Source organism: Chiloscyllium plagiosum, unplaced genomic scaffold (assembly GCF_037043375.1).
Source record: "Chiloscyllium plagiosum isolate Xiang-an unplaced genomic scaffold, Cpla_swu_hap1 HiC_scaffold_5, whole genome shotgun sequence".
NCBI classification, from domain to species: Eukaryota; Metazoa; Chordata; class Chondrichthyes; order Orectolobiformes; family Hemiscylliidae; genus Chiloscyllium; species Chiloscyllium plagiosum.
In genome coordinates, this window is record NW_028270143.1 from 45,645,091 (window position 1) to 45,668,414 (window position 23,324).

Here is a 23,324-nt window from a genome sequence, read left to right on the forward strand (position 1 = left end):
GCAAACTCCATGCAGACAGTTACCTGAGGTGGGAATTGAACCCGGGTCCCTGGCACTGTGAGGCAACAGTGCTAACCACTGAGCCACCGTGCTGCCCCAAATCTCCCTATAAACTTTAAACTAAAAACTCCAAATGTTGTAAATTGAAACAGAAATTGTTAGAAAACCTCAGTGGGTCTGGCAGCACTTGTGGAGAGAAAAGAGTTAACATTTCGAGTTCAGTGACCCTTCTTCCGAACTGTTGTGAAAATGGGTCACTGGATTTGAATGTTAACTCTGCTTTTCCTTCACAGATGCCACTTTTTGCTTCCTTTTTATACTAACTATAAAGAGAACAATCAGAGATTCTCTGGTTTCTCCACATGTCTGAACTCTATTAAATTTCTGGTACAATTCTAGTAAACCTCCTTTGCACATTATGCAAGGCTTTAACATCATCTGAAACACAAATGATCTAGATCCTTGTGTACAGGTATAATTTCAAAATTTGTAAATGATACAACATGTGAAGCATTGTGAGGCGTGTAGAACTTCAGATGACATGAACAGGTTGGAGGAATGTGCAATGCATGGACAGATGGCCGATGAAGTTTAGCATGGAAAAGTAATGTTAGTTGGATGAAAATAGAGAAACAATATGAGACATAGGGGATGCTGGATTGGAGGCATCTGTGTCTATGTGCACATAGATCATTAAACTATCAAAACACATTGAAAGCATACAGTATCCAGGGCTTTAGTGCTGCAGAAATTGAGTGCAAGAGCATCATTGTTTCGGATTCAGCTAGAGTATTGTGAAGGCATTGTGTAAACACTTTTTTTTATTTTTCTTTATTTTTGAATGTGGACTGAAATGGAGAAAAAATAGTGAGTCCAGTTTTGCCAGGACTCCTTGATATCATCCTTGGAGAAAATTGCTGTTTTGTTTTGGACAGTCAAACTCACTTGACTTCTGTAGTTCAGCTCTTTTTTTTTTGGCATGTTTTCCTCCAAGGCTGCAATGAGGCCAGAAGCTGAGGCAGGCTAAACATCAGTAAGCAGGCTATTGGTGAACATGCGCTGCATGGTGGAACTGTGCATGATTCATCTTTTACGTTTATGATGAAAGTAAACTGTGACACAAATTTAATGGGTTGGAGAAATGCAAACAATTTCCTTTGGAGAGAAAAGTGCTGAGAGGAAATTTGATAGAAATGTTAAAAATCATGAGAGGTTTAGAGAAACTGTTCCAACTTGTGAAAGAATTGAGAATGAAAGAGCACTGATTTAAAGTAATTGGCAACAGAAATAAAAACCACGAGAGGTAAACATTTTCACACACAAGTGATGTAAGGTGGAATGCATTTCTGAAAAGTGTCTGGAGCTTGGTGAAATTAAAACATTCAGAAAGAAATTAGATTGCCTTCTGAATAGGAAGCATATGTAGAAATACAGGGAGAAGACAACAGCATGGTGCAGAGAGCTGGCAGACATGACAGGCTGAATGGCCTCCTGCACTGTAACAATCCTGAGTCAGATGCATCATAAAACAAAAGTGAGATAACATCACATGAGAAATCAGTTCACAAGATCAAAAGCTTGGCAAACCTGCATAAGGAAAGAATCCAAAGTTTGGGGTTAAGGCAGCTGAAGGAACAATCACCATTAGTGGAACGTGTAAGATTGGGGATCTCATGAGACCAGAATTAGAGGAAGATATGGGAGTGTGCAGGGCTGGAGGAGATTGTAAATATAAAGTGGTGAGGCATGGACAGAATTGAAAGCAAGAATGTGCATTTAAAGTCATAGTGCCTTCTAATCAAGAAATGTAGGTCAACATTTACAGGGATGGCAGGTGAATGTGACTTGGTGAAAGCTTAGAAGAGATTTGGATGATCTCAAGTTTATGGTAGGTTGAATGTGGGAAACAAGACAGATTTGCATTGGAATTGTTGAATCTACGTGTAATAAATGTACAAATGACATCGACAGCAGAAGATAAATCAAGGTGGACACAGTTTGATGATCTGTGTGCAAAGCAAGGCAGTGATGAGGTGAAGGAGCAAATTACTGTAGATGCTGGAATCTGAACTGAAAGCAAAAATTCTGGATATCACTGTCAGTCAGGCAGCATCCTGGATTGAATCTATGGCCAGAAGTACATCAGGTCAAGATTGGAAACAAACTAATGGAGTGCCAGCTTGTTGCACATCAGAGGGATGGAATCACTTGAGTAGGGATTGGAGGTTGGAGCAGAGGCTGAAACAAAGGCTTCAATATTCCCAGTTTTTAATTAGAGAAAATTTTGCCTTGTCCAGTACAAGATACTAGAAACGCAGCCTAATAATTTAAGCACCACTGAAAGAGTTGGTAGGGGTAACAGTGAGGTAAAGCTGGGTTCCATCATTGCACATGTTAGAACAAATGCTGCTCTTTTGGATTATGTCACCACATGTTTGAGAAGTAGGAGGGGACCAAGGAGAGAGCCTCTCAGAATATGAAGTATAGTGGTGTTAAAGCAGAAACAGAAGCCATTGCAAGTGATTCTTTACCTACTATTAGATAAGAATGAAGCTAACTGAGAGCAGCCACACAGTTGGAAATCTGTGGAGAGACATTGGAAGAAGGTGGCTTGGTCCACCATATCAAAGGCAGCATATGGGTTGATAAAGGAGGGGAGAGCAAGTTACTTTTGTTAGAATATCATTTATCATTTAAGTGTCAGGTTGCTACTTTGGATGGGATCTTGAAAATTGACAAATTGGCATGTGAAAGTAGAGAACTGGTCATTGAATTAGCAAGCATGATGGCAAGTGTGGGAAGTTTGGGGGTCAGTAGTTTAGTAGGAATAGGGTCAAGGAAGCAGGAGGTAGATCTCAAGGCCATGGTGAAGCTAGAAAGAGCATATGGGAAGATGGTAAATTAACTTGTAAAAGACTTCAGGTCTAGGTGAGAGACTCACTTTTGTTTAATCCGGTGGAGTCGTGGAAAGGCGCAATGTGGAAGAAGAAACGTGGAGGAAACGACTGATTGGATGGTCTTGACCTCAACGTTGAAAAACAATCCAGGAACTACTCTTGTTCTTAGAGGTATGAGTGAAGGAGACAGAGTTTAGAACATACTTTGCAGAAGAGAGCTGGTGGATACCTTTGCATTCCAGGATGGTACTGAAATAGTAAGCAGTATTAGCAGGTGATAACACAATGCAATAGTATTTTATGTGGTTTAGCCAGCTCTGGTAGTGAATGGCTAAATCACAAATTTGCTTTCCTTGAACTTAAGGAAGCACATGAGGGGAAATGGCCAGGGTGAGATACTGCAATTACATTATTTGGAATGAGGACAACAAAGAGAGTGCAGTTGAGAAAATTAGTAGCTGCAGTAATGTTTTAGCTAATGGAAGACCATAGGCTAGATGTTGAAACTGATGTATAACTCAGTCAAATTATATTACATAATGTTATTTATAGTTCCAACAGAATTCATATATTTATGTCAGCTAAAGTTGCACACAGGAATCTAGGTCGTTATAATTTCCAAGGGTAATTGGATTAAAGGGTGAGCAAGTGAGACAGCCTTCACAACTTGTACTGCTTCTTTCAAACATTTATTTGTATGTGCACCTAGGGGTCTCTGTTTGTGCACTTCATTTAAAAGTGTACTGTTTGTCTTATATTGTCCCTCCTAACTTTTCCTATTAAATTAATCTCCTTTATAGTTATATAGGCATTGATTTATGGAATACAATAGATGAACTACACAGTATTTTCCCTTGAAATAATACTGGTTCAGTATTGAAGCTTTGCCAGTGTCCATATAACATAATCTTTAAAAAAAATGTGTATTTCCTCTCCACAGAGCTTCCTCTTGCTGTTGAATATTTTCCTCAATTTTCTGGCTGTCTTTCCATTATAATTTCTCGTGCCCACATTTATGATGGAAATTGTAAATGTGTTGAATTGTAATTGTATCCCATTTCTATTGTGGTGCCTTTGCAGCAGTGCTTTGTTTTCCAGTTTTTCCAGCATTTGGAGGAAAGAAACTTTGGTGTTTTAATTCTAACTCTTTGCTTTTTAAATTACTTTATTCAAATTGCAAAAATTAAAGTAATAAAAGAATTAAATGAAAAGTCTGAGCCAGCATAAATGTATGCAAATTGTTACACCATAAGCAATAGCACATCATATGACTGAATGCATTATGTTCATGTATGAAAACATAAATGAGAATTTTTGCCATGATCATTTCAAATATTGTGACTGATTCTAAAACACTGTTGTTAAAATTATGTAAGGATCAAAGAAACCAAGGTTCTGAAACCTAATATCCCAAGGGAAAACCTGAACTACAAGGCTGTATGGAACATGAGGGCAAGTTATGCAGTGCATGCACAAATACACACATGCTGAAAAACCTTGCTAGATAATGAACATGACAAATGAATTTCATTCAAGAAAGTGCAACTTGATGCTTTACTATGAAATTTGAAATTTTCTAATATTGTTTGCATTTTAGGTCTTTATACTTGCACTATATTGAGATCAGATTCTAATCAAAAGTAGCATCAGAATATAAAAGATTGAGGTTTATTTTAATTAGATCAGAATATAGAATTACACTTTTCAGAAAGTTTTACTTCTGTACTTTTTGTTTCAGCATCCTGTGTACTGTGTGAATGTTGTTGGAACACAAAATGCTCACAATCTAATCACAGTTTCCACAGATGGAAAGATGTGTTCCTGGAGCCTAGATATGTTGACTCAACCACAGGTAAGCTAATTCCTCCACTATCTATCTGGCTGAGACTACATATTGCTAGTAACTAATTACATCAATTATCTGCATTATTGTAGTATAATTCTCTATATATGCATTTTAGTACATTTAGAGATCCTAGGGAAAAAAAGTATTTTTTGACAGTGAGCAATGTAGGATGAAAGTATGCAATGTGATCCTTTGTAAATATATTGTTGGTCTATATTAAGAGAATTATAGCACCCTCTTCTAGCTGACTGTAGAAAAACATAAATGCACAGAACTGTTGTTATGTCTTTGCAAGTGTAATTGGGCAGTTCTGTATAGGTGACTGTGTAAGGTAATGGTTCTTAAGCAGTTGATGTTCATGGTACATTGATCTCCATTCAGCGTGAAGATGTAAGTTGTTCAATGGAGGCAGTCGAGATCTGCATGAGTATGCAGAGGGAGCAAATCTATGCTGTGTAGCTCCCAAGCATCCTTAGTAATTATTTCCAGCAAGTTAAGAAAAATGGTACCTTTGACTAATATATAATAAATACGTTATGTGAGACAAGAGAATCTTTTGTTCAGATTCAAGAATGGTCTATCCTCAGGCCCTAGACCCAAGATGGAGAAAGGATGATTGGTATATAGTGAATCTCCCAAACCAGAATACCATATACTGGAAGAAGTAAGTCCTGAATGCACTGACTTTTAAGAAGCCCTATCCACATCAATTAAAACATAACAGGTAGAGAGTGGAACCCGGATATTGGTTAGGCCACTGTTGGAATATTGTGTGCAATTCTGGCCTCCTTCCTATTGGAAAGATGTTGTGAAACTTGAAAGGGTTCAGAAAAGATTTACAAGGATGTTGCCAGGGTTGGAGGATCTGAGCTACAGGGAGAGGCTGAACAGGCTGGGGCTGTTTTCCCTGGAGCGTCGGAGGCTGAGGGGTGACCTTATAGAGCTTTACAAAATTATGAGGGGCATGGATAAGGTAAATAGACAAAGTCTTTTCCCTGGGGTTGGGGAGTCCAGAACTAGAGGGCATAGGTTTAGGGTGAGAGGGGAAAGATATAAAAGAGACCTAAGGGGCAACTTTTTCACGCTGAGTGTGGTACTTGTATGCAATGAGCTGCCAGAGGATGTGGTGGAGGCTGGTACAATTGCAACGTTTAAGAGGCATTTGGATGGGTATATGAATAGGAAGAGTTTGGATGGATATGGGCCAGGTTCTGGCAGGTGGGACTAGATTAGGTTGGGATATCTGGTCGGCATGGATGGGTTGGACCGAAGGGTCTATTTCCATGCTGTACATCTCTGATTCTATGACCTTTTGGATGAAAAGTCCCACCATCAAGAACTGTTGGCCAATCTCATCAGCCAGCAGCTTTAGCAGTTTTAACAGACCAGAAGCGAGTAGTTTCTGCTCCTGACATTGAGGTGAGGTGCAGGAAGAACTCTGGAAGATACTGCGGATTAAATTAGATTTCCTACATTATGGAAACAGGCCCTTCGTGCCAACATGTCCACATCAACCCTCCAAAGAGTAACCCCCCCCCAGACCCATTTCCCTCCCTATATTTACCCCTGACTAATGGCCAATTCACCTGACTAGCACATCTTTGGTGCCATGCAGACATGGTTAGAATGTGCAAATTCCACACAGACAGTCTGCCCAAGGTGGGACTCGAACCTGGGTCTCTGGCACTGTGAGGCAGCAGTGCTAACCACTGAGCCACGGTGCGGCCTCATATGTCTTTGGATTTTAAGATGGGTGACGATTAGAGAGATTTGGGAGGGAGACAGGACTGTGGAGGCCCAGTCTCCCCGATGTAGAGGAGGACACATGGAAGCAAGGGACTGTGTCGGGTGACACTCGATGATATGCAACTCCTTTCACTCCTAACTTTTGAAAGCATTTTAAAAATAGGCTTTGCACTCTGGTCTGCTTGCCACTGCTCTGCATTTTCTGTTGGTGGAGGTGGATTTGATTTAAAGGTCTTGATATTACAGCTTAAGGATGGATGAACCAGCGATGCCTTGCCTTGTCTGTACTATGTGACCTATATTATGGTTAACAGCTCTGGGATGGATTTGCAGGAGGTGGTCATGGCACTTGTTTTGTGTGTCCCTCTACTGAAAAATGCCTTGAGAGAGCTATAAAATCCAGCTGAAGTTTTCACATATTAACCTAGTGTGGATTTTTAAAAAATCCTTTTTTCTGATATCTGTGAAGATGCATGAATTGGCATGGAGGGCATAGGTAAGACCTTTTGAATTTGTCTTTCAAATTGTTCCGAGTACAGCATAAGGTTCTTAGCTCTCCCTGAGGTTTGTGAATCATGAGTCATGAGTCATGAAAGAGTTGGCCTGACATCGTGAAAACTGCAAGGTGCTTATGAAATGATTGCTCCTACATCAGAGCTGGTCAGGATGGGGGTTCAAGGTGCTGGCTCACTATCTGCACAGCAGCAGGACCTCCTGGTAGAAGTGAGGTATCAGAGAAACCGCCTTTTCAGGTCTTCTGTCCATTCCTATGGCAGCTACAGCCTTAGGAATTCATGTCCAGTTCAATCATTCTGACCTGTGCCAGGACATTTTAACAAATTTTGGTTATCATCTGCTTGTTGTCTTTGATTGGGAACTGGAAGCAGGAAAATAGTACAATGCCTCATTTGGAGAGCCACAGCAAATCCTCAAACTTTAGAATACTCATCCTCTTGTCTGGTGTAACTTTTCCGATCTGATGCAAATTACAGGTTTTTAAAGGTTTTTTTGATGCATTTGTGTTTTTTTAAAACTGCTTTGTTGTTACCATTCCTGCTTTTTTAATGCCTTTATTTCGAGTCACAAGTAACAAATTTCTTCTCTTGGATATTGCAGATAATTGGCTTGTCTGAATGTTTGAATGTTTTTAAAGAGGCAACATCTTTGTTTATAGATGGGATATTCAATCTTTGTGAAAATCTTTTAATGTTTGTGAGTTGAGAAGATTTACAACACCAATTATATTTATTTAGCATCTTCAGTGTAATGGAATGTCCCAAGGCAATTCCAAAGGACATTATAAAACAAAGTATGACAATGAATCACATAAGGCAATATTTGGTCAGATGACCAAATGTTTGGTCAAAAGTTAAGTTTTGATATGTGTCTTTAAATGAGGTTAATGAGCTGGAATGGTGTAGCCCACGAGTTCATAAGAGAAAGCAGCAGAATTCAACCTCTCAAGTCTGCTCTGCCTTTTGATCATGGCTGACCTGTTTCTCAACCCATTCTCCTGCCTTTTCCCCATATCCCTTGATCCAGTTACCAATCAAGAACCTATCTATCTCTTTTGAAATAACTCAATGACTTGGCCTTTACAGCCTTGTGCGGCAATGGGTTCTACAGAATAGCTATCCTCTGGCTGCAGAAATTCCTCAAATAATTCTAAAGGGCCGTCCCTTCACTCTGAAGCTATACCCTTAGGACCTAGTTGCTCCTCCTGGTGGAAACTTCTTCACATCTGCTCTATCCAGGCATCTCTGTAAGTTTCAACCAGGTCCCCCCTTTATCATTCTAAACTCCATCGAGTACAGACCCAGAGTCCTGAACTGCACCTTGTATGCCAAACTCTTCATCTCCATGATCATTCTTATAAACCTCCTCTGAACCGCCTTTAAGACCAGCACATCCTTCCTTAGATATGGGGCTCAAAGCTGCTCGCAATATTCATAGTGTGGTCTGACCAGAACCTCCTACAGCTTCAGCAATACAACTCCAACCCTCTTGAAATGAATGTTAACATAGCAATTGCATTCCTAAGTGCCAATTGAATGGAATTTCAGAGTTTAGGGCTAGGCAATTAAAGGTGTTGTCACCAAATGTGGAGTAATTGTGATTGCACAGTTTACATGGTGTTTGGTCTGTCATTATTCTTTATGGCCCTGAAAAATATGATATCTCATGGCTATACTAGGAATCTTTATCTGATGTAATTAATCTTTAAACTCTGATGAATTTAATACACAACATTTGCAAATCATATGATTCAAGAAATTGAATTATAAATATGCAATGTAAAAGTGCTTTTGTAAGGCTATTATAAAGCTAGTATTATGGAAATGGCAATGTTTTTGACAAAATGCACATTTATTCCACCCCACTTTCATTTTTGTGTACTTGATAGATGTGTAAACTGAAGTAATTTCTGTTAATAAAGGATAATAAAATCTGTTCAGTAAATTAGCACTTGCTGTGCTGTCCAGTTTAATGAAGAGTATAGCATTATGTTTTTATGACAGGCATGATATGTAATCTGAAATGTCCAAATATGTATCAGTCAAGAATGGAAAAGTGGAATTCAAAAGAATGACATCAGTGTGCAGATGTGCTCCTAATAAGTACCTGTTTCATGTGTATGTCAAAACCTCAACACTATATAATTTTAAATTTAAATAAATTACAGTTTACAACAATTGCTCAAAAAACTTTTTTTTATACCTAAATAGATTTGTCATTTTAAAAGCTATGTATTCCATAGTCTATTAATTAATTAGTGAATTTTAGAAATGTTCCCTAATGTTATACTGGAGAGTGCCACAGCAGAGGATACAATTGCTTGATTCATTTTTTTTTGCATAGAATATACCTGGTCATGATAAACATAGTCTGCATGATGTTTCCTGCTGCCAATAAGTCACATAATTACATTTAACTCTCCTGTTTAAATAGTCTGATGTAAACACCATCATCTCTGTAATTTTTGACAGCAGTCCAAGATCCTCAAACTCTCCATCTATCAGTATGTTTATTACTCCACCTTTTGACAGCCCCATGCTTTTTGCTGCTTCATGTTAGAGTTATGGCATTATCTACCTCCATCTCTGAAAGTATCTCTCCTCTTGGTTTGTGTTTAAAACCTATCTCTTTGATCTGGATCCTGATTAAATATTAAACATAGACTGCCTGATGCATGGGGAGATGTTTTCCAAATCAGCAAATGCATTATATGTAGGAGATCCCCTGCTAAAGAGTTCACCCAGCTCATTAAGCATGTGTCCATGCAGAAGATCTTTCAAGTTAGCCAGAGAAACATGGGTATTTCTGTAAAGATGAAGCTCAAATGGACTGACTAGACTTGTACAATTAACGGTCGAGGCTTGGGTAATATTCCCTAATGAAGAATTGTGTCCAGTTCTAGTTGCCCAATTGTAGGAGGGATATTATTAAGCAGAATGCTCAGAAGCGGTATTGCTGGATATGGAAGATTTGAGTTATAAAGAAGGGCCGGATAGGTTGGGACTTTTTTCAGTTGAGTGTAGGAAGTTTAAAAAATCATGGGAAGTATAATTAGGGTTAATGATAATTTCCCTAGAATAGGGGAATTCAAGACTAGGGGACATATTTTTAAGGTCAGAGGAGAGTGATTTTAAAAAAGACATGCGGGGCAAATGTTTTACATAGGGTGGTTCGCATGTGGAAAGGTGGATATGGATCCAGTTTACAACATTTAAAAGACATTTGGAGCATTACATGAATAGGAAAGATTTGGAGGGATATGGGCCAGGTGCAAACAGGTGGGACTAGTTTAGTTTGGAATTACGTTTGGCATGGACTGGTTGGACCAAAGGGTCTGTTTCATGCTGTATGACTGTTACAGAAGCTGAGAGCAGAGATATGTCTATATCCTTAGCAGGCATAATGCTCCTCTCTATTGCACATCCTAATTCACTAAGTTTATGCAGGAATATTATAACCAGGAACAGCTTTTGCTTCTATGCTACGGTGCATGATGTTTGGCAGACAGGAAGTCTTCCAATAGATATTTAATGTTTTAAGCATACAGCCACGCATTATTTTAATTTGAAATACTTGCACAAGCTGTTCTGCTATAAAAGTGTTTCTTCAATGTGAATTGGCTATACTGTGATAGAAGAATTTAGACCATTACTTGTAGGAAGAGAACTTTCCTTACCTGTGGCGATAATGCAATTCCAGTCACATTGGTTTAAGTAGTCCTGCTATTACGCAATTTTCTTATAATGCGGGATTGTACAGGAACAGAACAGTCATGTTATCAGAACATATTGCACTGTACATCCAATTGCTACAACAGTCCTCCTGGCTCAGTAGTTGAACATATGCTAAGTATTATAGGGTATATAAAGATGACCAGAGAATGGAAACACCAGGAAAGCATTGTTGTACGTTCTCTTAATATTTACAAGCCTTTATAAAGAATGAAAATTATTATGGTAGGGTTAATATTTGTCAGAAAATTAAGCAATTCAATATATTGGAACATGGTAGATTATCTGTTACAGTGCCTTTCTTGTATTGGCTCTTATATTTGTGGACTTGTTGCAGGGGACAATGAACATTTTTAACAATGGTTGGATCATCAAGTGATAATTTTAATATCACAGTTAGTGCCATACAATATCATTATTGTATTATTACCCTAGTATCCAAGACAAATTGACCGGGAAAGTTTAATGAGAGATTTTAAAAGAAACTGCAAAAGCTGAAATCCAAGGTAGACACACAGGTGGCTGGAAAGTTTAATAACATTCTGTACCTATGCCATTTTTGATCCAAATTGCAAGTGGTTAGTAAGAAATTACCATATCTCATTTTTGCATTTTGAAATGTGTTTCGAGTTGACTAATTTTTGCATTAAGGACTGCTTTGTGGTTGTCAATAGTGCAACCCACTGATACTGAAAATATTAGTAAATATTTAAAACCACATTTTACAATATTTGCACTGGCTATCCCTCCAAACACTTCATCACAGTATTTGCCTTCACAAGACTAAATTGTTAAAATCATATTTAGCCATCCTGAGCACATTGCTTTTTTTTTCCCCCTTTAACCTTTATCCACTTTCTCTGGTCAGGGATACTTCTAAATGAAGAAGAGTACATAGAATCATAGAGATGTACAGCATGGAAACAGACCCTTCTGTCCAACCCGTCCATGCCAACCAGATATCCCAACCCAATCTCGTCTCACCTGCCAGCACTTGGCCCATATCCCTTCAAACCCTTCCTATTCATATACCCATTCAGACGCCTTTTAAATGTTGCAATTGTACCAGCCTCCACCACTTCCCCTGACAGCTCATTCCATACATGTACCACCCTCTGCTTGAAAAGGTTGCCCCTTAGGTCTCTTTTATATCTTTCTCCCCTCACCCTAAACCTATGCCCTCTAGTTCTGGAATCACCCACCCCAGGGAAAAGACTTTGTCTATTTATCCTATTCCCTGCCTCTCATGATTTTATAAACCTCTGTAAGGTCACCCCTCAGCCTCCGACTCTCCAAACTAAAATTTGTATTGAAATAGAGGGGATGGCTTGATTATGTTTGTCAAGCATGTATTATAAAGTTGCTAATGCTTTCAAACTTGGCAGAATAGTTGACCTGAATGTAACTAGCTCTGGGCATATTAGGCTGGTGAAAACACTACTTTTATTGCCTTTACACTAGGAACATTCTTGCATTACATCAATGAAGTATAAAACTGTATTGTTGATCTAAATCTACAAGGGTCAAATTTACTACAGGGTGGTAGTAAATCTGTACTTTTCCAGGGAAGGATTGGCACTGTTCCATGTTTATTTGAAGGAATTATCATCTGTACATGCTGGCTGACAGCATAGCAAATTTTTCAGGGAGTGGTCACTTGCAGCTTATCCATTCTTGTTGTTGAAACCGTAAGGACTTATTTCGCCATTTATGTTGGGAAAAGCAAACTTATCCTTAACAACTGAATATGGGAGGATAATCATGTGGTTTTTCAGCAATGTATAATTTGATCTATTCAATGTCAGGCAGACTACAAGGTTAAGACAAGGCACTGTACTAATCATAACTTTTTAAAAGGAATTGGATCATTATCTGAAGAAAAAAATAGTTGGCAGGGCTATGGAGAAAAGCCAGTGTAGTGAGACTAAGTGAGTTCCACTTAAAGAAAGTCAGCACAGGCACAATATCAGCAGTGTTAGAATCACAGTGATTTCAACAAATAAACAGTGCTCTGATTGGAAGTGGAATTGCCATGGAGTGATTTCAACGTGAGGATGAGAATTACTAATCAAGATATTGATAAAGCCACAAGAATGACGGAAGAAAACTACTTGATGAAAAGTAGGTTGCATGTGGCATTTTTTCTTAAGTTGAGTTCTCATTTACTGAGAATCGAAGATAGAAGACTGCGTGGTGATCATTGCTATACTCAAGTCTGTAGTTACAAAGGCATGAATGAGACTTTCAGCAGTGCTGAAGCAAGTGCTAAGATGGACAATGTTGTGAAAGTAGATAGTTTTTATGATGGAGAAAATATAGGGACCAGAAACTTACCTCAGTGATAAATAGGCAGAATTTGTGAACAATTTGCCAGAAAAGGGGAATAGAGTTATGGTAGATGGCAAAGATCATATTTGTTCTTTTTGTTTAGTCAGAAGAGTTTATTTTTCATCCAAAACTGGTATTGACAACAGATGGGCCAAGTGAGCTGCTGGTGAAATAGAGCTGTATATGTTCGATGTACATTCAGGTCTTCAGAAATAAAAATAGAAAATGTGGAAACACACAGAAAATCAAGCAGCATCTATAGAGAGAGAACTTGTGTCTTTCGAATCTGTCAATAGGGGCAGTATGTTGAGGAATAGAATGGTGCCAAGGATAGTTTCAAGGATAATGGTGCAGGAAACAGAAGAGAGCTTTTGTGTGAGTTCCCTGGCCACGATTGGATAAGTAATAGCAGAGGTAATCGAAGGTTAACCCATTTATCTAAATGATGGAGAATTTGGACAAATCTGGTGCATTTAACGGTGTTGAATGTAATTGAAGTAAAGATGAGAAGTAACAGTGCATAAGGATAACAATCAAAGGACGTTATTTTTGAATTTTATTAGGGCCAAGACTTGATTGACAATGTTCAAACATTTTGTAATCAAGGTAGCACGCAAGAATTGGGCCATTGGGTAATAACATTGCTCTAAACTTCAGAAATGTACACATGGATCCTCCATGTTAACCCACCCAGTATCTATCATGCTGAGATGAATTGAAATAAAATAAAATAATAAACATTTGTTATGGAGTGTGCTGTTAGAAAATGTCCAATTAATGACAACCCATGCAAAACATTTAAATCCACTCATACTTAATCCCTCAAAAAGAAGCGTTCTCAATAACTCTGCAAAAACTCTGGTCCCATCTCTTTGGGTAATGCTAAGAGGCAAATGTAGATGAGAATTAAGGGAAAGCCACACAGTAATGATGTGTGGATAGGAAGGGAAACCATTCAGGAGACTTTCTTGCCACAGTTGGATAGGTAAGTGATTAGGGATAGTCAGCATGGCTTCGTGCCTGGGAAATAGTCTCTCAAATGTGATTGAGGATTTTGAGGATGTAAACAAAGATTATTGAGGGCAGTAGCTGTTGTCTATGTGGAATTTAACAAGGCCTTTGACAAGGTTCTGCATGGTAGACTAGTAAAGTCAAATCCCATGGGTTTCAGGGAGAGCTTGTCAATTGAATACAAAATTGGCTTGATGGTAGGAGACAGAGGGTGATGGTGGAGGGTTCATTTTTTTTTGGACTGGAGGCCTGTGACCAGCAGTGTTCAGTGTTGGGTCCACTGTTTTTATCATTTGGTTTAAACAATTTGGAGGAGAATATAGTAACCATGGTTAGTAAATTTGCAGATGATACCAAAATTGGTGATATAGTAAATAGTGAAGAAGATTATCTAAGAGTCATCTGGATGGGTATATGAATAGGAAGGGTTTAGAGGGATATAGGCCAAGTGCTAGCAAATGGGACCCGATTAGGTTAGGATATCTGGTCGGCATGGACGAGTTGGACCGAAGGGTTTGTTTCTGTGCTGTACATCTCTGACTCTGAGTACAAAGAGGTCTTGATCAACTGGGCCAATGGCTGAGGAGTGGCAGAAGGAGTTTAATTTAGATAAATGCAAGGTGTTGCATACAAGGGCATGGCTTACACAGTTAATGGGCAATGTTGTTGAACAAAGACAGTGAGGGGGTTTAAGTACATAGCATTTTGAAAGTTATATAATTGGTAGACAGAGTGGTAAAGAAGACATTTGTCATGCTTGACTTCGTTGCTCAAACCATTGAGTATCGGAGTTGGGATGTCATGTTGTGGTTATACAGGATGCTGGTGAGGCCACTTTTGGAGTACTGTGTACAGTACGGGTCGCTGTGCTATAGGAAGGACAATATTAAATTGGAAAGGGTGCAGAAAAGATTTATAAGGGTGATATCGCATCTGAAGGGTTTAAGTTAAAAGGAGAGACTGGATAGGCTGGGACTTTTTTCACCAGAGTGTAGGGGGTTGAGGGGTGACCTTATAGGGGTTTATAAAATCATGAGAGGCATAAGTTAAGGTGAATAGCAAATATCCCTGTTTTCTGCAGGGTAGGGGAGTTCAAAACTAAGAAAATAATTTTTTGGAGGAGAAAGATTTAAAAGGGATCAGAGGTAACTTTTTCACACAAGGTGGTTCGAATATAGAATGAGCTGTCAGAGGAAGTGGTAGACACAGGTACAGTTACAACATATAAAAGACATTGAGAGGCACATGGATAGGAAAGGGTTAGAGGGTTATGGGCCACACGCAGACAAATGGGACTGGTTTAGTTTGGGAAACGTGGTCGGCATGGGCAGATTGAACCAAAGGATCTGTTTCCATGTTGTATGACTCTATCTGGAGTCCACACTTGATGGTTGAAAGGCATTGGAAGGAGATGATGTGGTCAGCTGTGTCGGCTGTAAAGTTCATGTAAGTTGAAGATGGATGGTTTACCACAGTTGGAGGGGATGTACATAATGGTGTAGATTGAGAAGAACTGTTTGAGTGCAGATGCAAGGATGAAATTTAAATAGAGTTGCAGAAAAATCGGCACCAATCATGGAAGTGACAAAATATTGAAAGGCAGGACAGAGAATTTTGACAGGAGTCAGTAATACGTGGTGACTGTGGAATCAAGGGTGTTCTTTTAGGGAAGATTTTACGGCATTTTTGAATAGGAGAGGGATAGTGTCTGAGGAAGGCAAACCATTTTCAATCTCAACTAGCATGAGACTCTGAAGGGAGTTGAGGGTCTCATGTGAGATGCTCCAGAGAATGTATAAGGAGATATGGAAACGAGCAGAGAAAGTTCAGTGCTGGAACATGCATGCAAATATTGTGCAACCTTTGAATGAGATTCAGATGTATGAAATTGGCTGACCCTGACTGCTACTGCCCCAGGCCACAAACTCTGCTAATTTCTTTTCTCTCTCTAAACTCCCAATACACATATAGAAACATACACACATACACCCCTACACACTTACAGCCATAAATAACCGCTGAGGCCTTTCGTTTTGCTGCTGTCCCTTAACTCTCTGTTTAAGAGATCAACTAATAATCGCTTACATATAAGTGTAACAGGTGTGTGTTGCGAAGCTATTTAAAATTTAGTGTAGCATACATGTTGCCAAATGTAAAAGATACTAAAATGTGCACAACAGATGTGAAGTTTTCAAATGAAATATTCACAATTCAAATGCCTACAAAGGAGAAGATTGGATTTCCATGTTTCAGGAGTTTCTCTATACAGTGTCCCTTTGTTGAAACTGAAAGGGACATTATTGAAAAACAATCAAATCTGTAATGAACATCCAAAACAAAGTAAATTATATTGAAATATGTACTTTGAGTGTGAAGTGATGAAAATGATTTTTCTAATCAACATGCCTTTTCCTCAGTTTTTTATAAAAATTCATCTCCGTTTTTTTATGAAGGGGTTAACTTTTTAAATAAAATCTGAATGTCAATTATTATAACTTTTAGTAAAGTTAACACAATTCAACAACAGACTTGTGTTCGTAGTGCTGGAAAAGCACAGCAGGTCAGGCAGCATCCAAGGAGCAAGAGAATCGATGTTTCGGACATCAGTCCTTCATTAGGCTTATGTCCAAAACATCGATACTCCTGCTCCTAGGATGCTTTTCCAGCACTACACATTCGACTCTGAGCTCCAGCATCTGCAGTCCTCACTTTCTCCTAGTAGACTCGTGATGAAAGAAATAAAATCTTGTCACTGAACCATTAATATTGGTGTGTCAAAGTGAATATTAGCTCAGGAAAGCCCTCTATTTTGCTTTAATGTTCTACTTCATTATGCAACAATTCCAATCTTCCTAAGGCTACTGAAACTGTGCTTCATGGGCATTCAGCCAGGCTATATATCACTGTGCATTGAATATCATGTGATTTCAGTTGGGTTAACACTGGATAAAAAATACTGATCTTTCAAATGCTTCTATTGTATATCTTGATCTCACTTGGTGTGTTGGATGAGCATTTTTGTGATTTTGATGCAAAATGGAAGTTTTATTTTTGTTGGAACTACATATCTAAATGGCTATGTGGAAAAACTGTTAGATGTCAAACTGTTTGGGCACTTTCTAGAATATACCGGTCTCGCAGCATCCATGAAGAGAAATCGAAGTCAACATTTCTGATCCGGTGAGCCTTTCTCAGAACTGATAGTAGCTAGGAAAATGTTGGTTTATATGTGGAAGATGGGGTTGGGTGAGGGGGGTAAGGAGTAAACGGTGGGTGGGAATAGAGCCCAAAGAGAGAGAAGAACGGTTGGACAGACAAAGAAGTTGATAACTATGTGGGTGGAGGGTGAATAGCTGTTAATGGGGACTGTTAGTGGCTGACAAGAGCTAGTGTATAATGGAAGACTATGTGATAGTAAGGCCTATTGTGTGTGGTAGGGGACGAAGACACAGGGGAGTTCAGGCCCTAAAATTATTGAACTCAATATTGAGTTCAGAGGGCTGCAGGGTCCTCAAGCGGAAAATGAGTTTGTTCTTCCAGCTTGCACTGAGCTTCACTGGAACACTATCAAACCAGAGACAGAGATGTTGACCAGGGAACAGGGTGGTGTGTTAAAGTGGCAAAAATAATGACTGCAGATGCTGGAAACCAGATCTGGATTAGTAGTGCTGGAAGAGCACAGCAGTTCAGGCAGCATCCAAGGAGCAGCAAAATCGACTTTTCGGGCAAAGGCCCTTCATCAGGAATAAAGGCCCAGGCAACTGGAAGCTTAGTCTTTTGCAGGCAGAACGTAGATGTTCTACGAAGTGGTCACCTAGTCTACGCTTCGTTTCACCAATGTAGAGGAGACCACATTGTGAGGTGTGAATGCGATAGATTAGATTGTGAGAAGTGCAGGTAAAGTGCTGCTTCACCTGCAAGGTATATATTGGGGCCTTCGGTTACTCAGGAGGGAGAAGGTGAATGGGCAAGTGTTGCACTTTGGTGGTTGCAGGGAATGCTATGGGGCTGTGGGGGGATGTTGGGAGTGAATGAAGAGTGGACCAGGGTGACCCAGAGGGAACGGTCCCTGCAGACAGCAGACAAGGGAGGGAAGAGGAATATGTGTCTGGTGATGGCATCTCGCTGGAGGTGGCAGAAATACCAGCTGATGATCTTCTGGATGTAGATGCTGGTGGGATGGTAGGTAAGGACAAGGGGAGCTCTATCACTGTTGCAGGAGGGAAGAGTAGGTGAGGATGGAAGTGTGGAAGGTGGGTCAGTGCTGGGGAGTCCTTGGTTGAGGAAAGCAGGTGGACAGTTCAGGCCTCTGCTCCAGGAAGAAGCAGAGAACCCTGAGACCATGTTGGGAAAAGGACGTGTAAAGGGATCTAGATTAGAGTGGTGCTGGAAAAATACAGCAGTTCAGGCAGCATCCAAGGAGCAGTAAAATCGACGTTTCGGGCAAAGCCCTTCATCAGGAATAGAGGCAGAGAGCCTGAAGGGTGGAGAGATAAGTGAGAGGAGGGTAGGGGTGGGGAGAAAGTAGCATAGAGTACCTGGGAGTTGCAGTGGGAGAGGCACTTCCTGAGATCCTTGTAGAGAGAGGAAGAAAACTTCTTCAAGGCAGGCATCCTTGCAAGAGGATTTGCAGAAGGGTTAAAATCAACTAGGTAAAAACAATGAAGGGATATTTGTCCGTGGAAAAGAGGATGTGGCTGGACCCTGCAAACTGGAAATTCCAAAACAGATGTAAAGCATCAGAGTAAGTGGGCAGAGATTAGACCAGGGGAAAAAAGACTGAGTAAAGGTAGGAGGACCACAGCTTGCAGTAAAACTGCAAATAATGCCTGCTCTTTCTCTCTCCCTTTTTCTCTCCCTTTGTTTCTTTCTCTCCCCCTCCCCCCCTCTCCTTCTCTCCCCCCACTTTCGCTCTCCCCCCCCACTTTCGCTCTCCCCCCCCACTTTCGCTCTCCCCCCCCACTTTCGCTCTCCCCCCCCACTTTCGCTCTCCCCCCCACTTTCTCTCCTCCCCCCCACTTTCGCTCTCCCCCCCACTTTCTCTCCTCCTCCCCACTTTCTCTCCTCCTCCCCACTTTCTCTCCTCCCCCCCACTTTCTCTCCTCCCCCCCACTTTCTCTCCTCCCCCCCACTTTCTCTCCTCCACCCCACTTTCTCTCCCCCCCCCCCACTTTCTCTCCCCCCACTTTCTCTCCCCCCACTTTCTCTCCCCCCACTTTCTCTCCCCCCCTCTTTCTCTCCCCCACTCTTTCTCTCCCCCACTCTTTCTCTCCCCCACTCTTTCTCTCCACCTTCTTTCTCTCCCCCTTCTTTCTCTCCCCCTTCTTTCTCTCCCCCCCCTCTTTCTCTCTCCCCCCTCTTTCTCTCTCCCCCCTCTTTCTCTCCCACCCACTTTCTCTCCCCCCTCTTTCTCTCCCCCCACTTTCTCTCCCCCCTTTCTCTCCCCACTCTTTCTCCCCCCTGTTTCTCTCCCCCCTCTTTCTCTCCCCCCTCTTTCTCTCCCAACTCTTTCTCTCCCCCCCCTTTCTCTCCCCCCCCTTCTCTTCCCCCCCCTTTCTCTTCCCCCCCTTTCTCTTCCCCCCCTTTCTCTCCCCACTCTTTCTCTCCCCCCCACTTTCTCTCCCCCCCACTTTCTCTCCCCCCTCTTTCTCTCCCCCTCTTTCTCTCCCCCACTTTCTCTCCCCACTTTCTCTCCCCCCTGCTTCTCTCCCCCTCTTTCTCTCCCCCACTTTCTCTCCCCACTTTCTCTCCCCCCTCTTTCTCTCCCCCCTCTTTCTCTCCCCCCTCTTTCTCTCCCCCCTCTTTCTCTCCCCCCTCTTTCTCTCCCCCCTCTTTCTCTCCCCCCTCTTTCTCTCCCCACTCTTTCTCTCCCCCCTCTTTCTCTCCCCCCTCTTTCTCTCCCCCCTCTTTCTCTCCCCACTCTTTCTCTCCCCACTCTTTCTCTCCCCCCTCTTTCTCTCCCCCCTCTTTCTCTCCCCCCTCTTTCTCTCCCCCCTCTTTCTCTCCCCCCTCTTTCTCTCCCCCCTCTTTCTCTCCCCCCTCTTTCTCTCCCCCCTCTTTCTCTCCCCCCTCTTTCTCTCCCCCCTCTTTCTCTCCCCCCTCTTTCTCTCCCCCCTCTTTCTCTCCCCCCTCTTTCTCTCCCCCCTCTTTCTCTCCCCCCTCTTTCTCTCCCCCCTCTTTCTCTCCCCCCTCTTTCTCTCTTCCCCCCTCTTTCTCTCTCCCCCCTCTCTTTCTCTCCCCTCTCTTTCTCTCCCCTCTCTTTCTCTCCCCCCTCTTTCTCTCCCCCCTCTTTCTCTCCCCCCTCTTTCTCTCCCCTCTCTTTCTCTCCCCTCTCTTTCTCTCCCCTCTCTTTCTCTCCCCCCTCTTTCTCTCCCCCCTCTTTCTCTCCCCCCTCTTTCTCTCCCCCCTCTTTCTCTCCCCCCTCTTTCTCTCCCCCCTCTTTCTCTCCCCCCTCTTTCTCTCCCCCCTCTTTCTCTCCCCCCTCTTTCTCTCCCCCCTCTTTCTCTCCCCCCTCTTTCTCTCCCCCCTCTTTCTCTCCCCCCTCTTTCTCTCCCCCCTCTTTCTCTCCCCCCTCTTTCTCTCCCCCACTCTTTCTCTCCCCCACTCTTTCTCTCCCCCACACTCTCCCCCACTCTTTCTCCCCCCTCTTTCTCCCCTCTTTCTCTCCCCCACTCTTTCTCTCCCCCACTCTTTCTCTCCCCCACTCTTTCTCTCCCCCACTCTTTCTCTCCCCCACTCTTTCTCTCCCCCCTCTTTCTCTCCCCCCTCTTTCTCTCCCCCCTCTTTCTCTCCCCCCTCTTTCTCTCCCCCCTCTTTCTCTCCCCCCTCTTTCTCTCTCCCCCCTCTTTCTCTCTCCCCCCTCTTTCTCTCCCCCCTCTTTCTCTCCCCCACTCTTTCTCTCCCCCACACTCTCCCCCAATCTTTCTCTCCCCTCTTTCTCTCCCCCACACTCTCCCCCACACTCTCCCCCACTCTTTCTCCCCCCTCTTTCTCTCCCCTCTTTCTCTCCCCCCCTTTCTCTCCCCCCCTTTCTCTCCCCCCTTTCTCTCCCCCCCTTTCTCTCCCCCCTTTTCTCTCCCCCCCTTTCTCTCCCCCCCCCTACTTTCTCTCCCCCCCTCTTTCTCTCCCCCCCTTTCTCTCCCCCCCTTTCTCTCCCCCCCCTTTCTCTCCCCCCCTTTCTCTCTCCCCCCTCTTTCTCTCTCCCCCCTCTTTCTCTCTCCCCCCTCTTTCTCTCTCCCCCCTCTTTCTCTCTCCCCCCTCTTTCTCTCTCCCCCCTCTTTCTCTCTCCCCCCTCTTTCTCTCTCCCCCCTCTTTCTCTCTCCCCCCATTCTCTCCTCCCTCTTTCTCTCCCCCCTCTTTCTCTCCCCCCTCTTTCTCTCCCCCCTCTTTCTCTCCCCCCTCTTTCTCTCCCCCCTCTTTCTCTCCCCCCCTTTCTCTCCCCCACTCTTTCTCTCCCCCACTCTTTCTCTCCCCCACTCTTTCTCTCCCCCACTCTTTCTCTCCCCCACTCTTTCTCTCCCCCCACTCTTTCTCTCCCCCACTCTTTCTCTCCCCCACTCTTTCTCTCTCCCCCCTCTTTCTCTCTCCCCCCTCTTTCTCTCTCCCCCCTCTTTCTCTCTCCCCCCTCTTTCTCTCTCCCCCCATTCTCTCCTCCCTCTTTCTCTCCCCCCTCTTTCTCTCCCCCCTCTTTCTCTCCCCCCTCTTTCTCTCCCCCCTCTTTCTCTCCCCCCCTTTCTCTCCCCCACTCTTTCTCTCCCCCACTCTTTCTCTCCCCCACCTCTTTCTCTCCCCCACTCTTTCTCTCCCCCACTCTTTCTCTCCCCCACTCTTTCTCTCCCCCACTCTTTCTCTCCCCCACTCTTTCTCTCCCCCACTCTTTCTCTCTCCCCCCTCTTTCTCTCTCCCCCCTCTTTCTCTCTCCCCCCTCTTTCTCTCTCCCCCCTCTTTTTCTCTCCCCCCTCTTTTTCTCTCCCCCCTCTTTTTCTCTCCCCCCTCTTTTTCTCTCCCCCCTCTTTTTCTCTCCCCCCTCTTTCTCTCCCCCCTCTTTCTCTCCCCCCTCTTTCTCTCCCCCCTCTTTCTCTCCCCCCTCTTTCTCTCCCCCCTCTTTCTCTCTTCCCCCCTCTTTCTCTCTCCCCCCTCTCTTTCTCTCCCCTCTCTTTCTCTCCCCCCTCTTTCTCTCCCCCCTCTTTCTCTCCCCCCTCTTTCTCTCCCCTCTCTTTCTCTCCCCCCTCTTTCTCTCCCCCCTCTTTCTCTCCCCCCTCTTTCTCTCCCCCCTCTTTCTCTCCCCCCTCTTTCTCTCCCCCCTCTTTCTCTCCCCCCTCTTTCTCTCCCCCCTCTTTCTCTCCCCCCTCTTTCTCTCCCCCCTCTTTCTCTCCCCCACTCTTTCTCTCCCCCACACTCTCCCCCACTCTTTCTCCCCCCTCTTTCTCCCCTCTTTCTCTCCCCCACTCTTTCTCTCCCCCACTCTTTCTCTCCCCCACTCTTTCTCTCCCCCCTCTTTCTCTCCCCCCTCTTTCTCTCCCCCCTCTTTCTCTCCCCCCTCTTTCTCTCTCCCCCCTCTTTCTCTCTCCCCCCTCTTTCTCTCTCCCCTCTCTTTTTCTCTCCCCTCTCTTTTTCTCTCCCCCCTCTTTCTCTCCCCCCTCTTTCTCTCCCCCCTCTTTCTCTCCCCCCTCTTTCTCTCCCCCATCTTTCTCTCCCCCCTCTTTCTCTCCCCCCTCTTTCTCTCCCCCCTCTTTCTCTCCCCCCTCTTTCTCTCCCCCCCTTTCTCTCCCCCACTCTTTCTCTCCCCCACACTCTCCCCCACTCTTTCTCCCCCCTCTTTCTCTCCCCCCCTCTATCTCTCCCCCCCCTCTTTCTCTCCCCCCCTCTTTCTCTCCCCCCCCTCTTTCTCTCCCCCCTCTTTCTCTCCCCCCTCTTTCTCTCCCCCCTCTTTCTCTCCCCCCTCTTTCTCTCCCCCCTCTTTCTCTCCCCCCCTCTTTCTCTCCCCCCTCTTTCTCTCCCCGCTCTTTCTCTCCCCGCTCTTTCTCTCCCCGCTCTTTCTCTCCCCGCTCTTTCTCTCCCCCACACTCTCCCCCACTCTTTCTCCCCCCTCTTTCTCTCCCCCCCTCTTTTTCTCTCCCCCCCTCTTTCTCTCCCCCCCACTTTCTCTCCCCCCTCTTTCTCTCCCCCCTCTTTCTCTCCCCCCTCTTTCTCTCTCCCCCCCTCTTTCTCTCCCCCCCTCTTTCTCTCCCCCCCCTCTTTCTCTCCCCC

The 23,324-nt window shown here is 43.3% G+C and overlaps 1 protein-coding gene across 5 annotated transcripts in view; it reads left to right on the top strand.

The window, feature by feature from the left end:
- dync1i1a (dynein cytoplasmic 1 intermediate chain 1a) overlaps nucleotides 1-23,324 on the top strand; it is a 279,043-nt gene that overhangs the window by 209,217 nt on the left and 46,502 nt on the right. For all 5 annotated transcript variants that reach the window (XM_043689901.2, XM_043689900.2, XM_043689899.2 and 2 more), the window contains exon 12: nucleotides 4,636-4,749. In XM_043689901.2, the coding sequence (XP_043545836.1) occupies nucleotides 4,636-4,749 (114 nt within the window). The remainder of the gene's footprint in view (nucleotides 1-4,635; nucleotides 4,750-23,324) is intronic.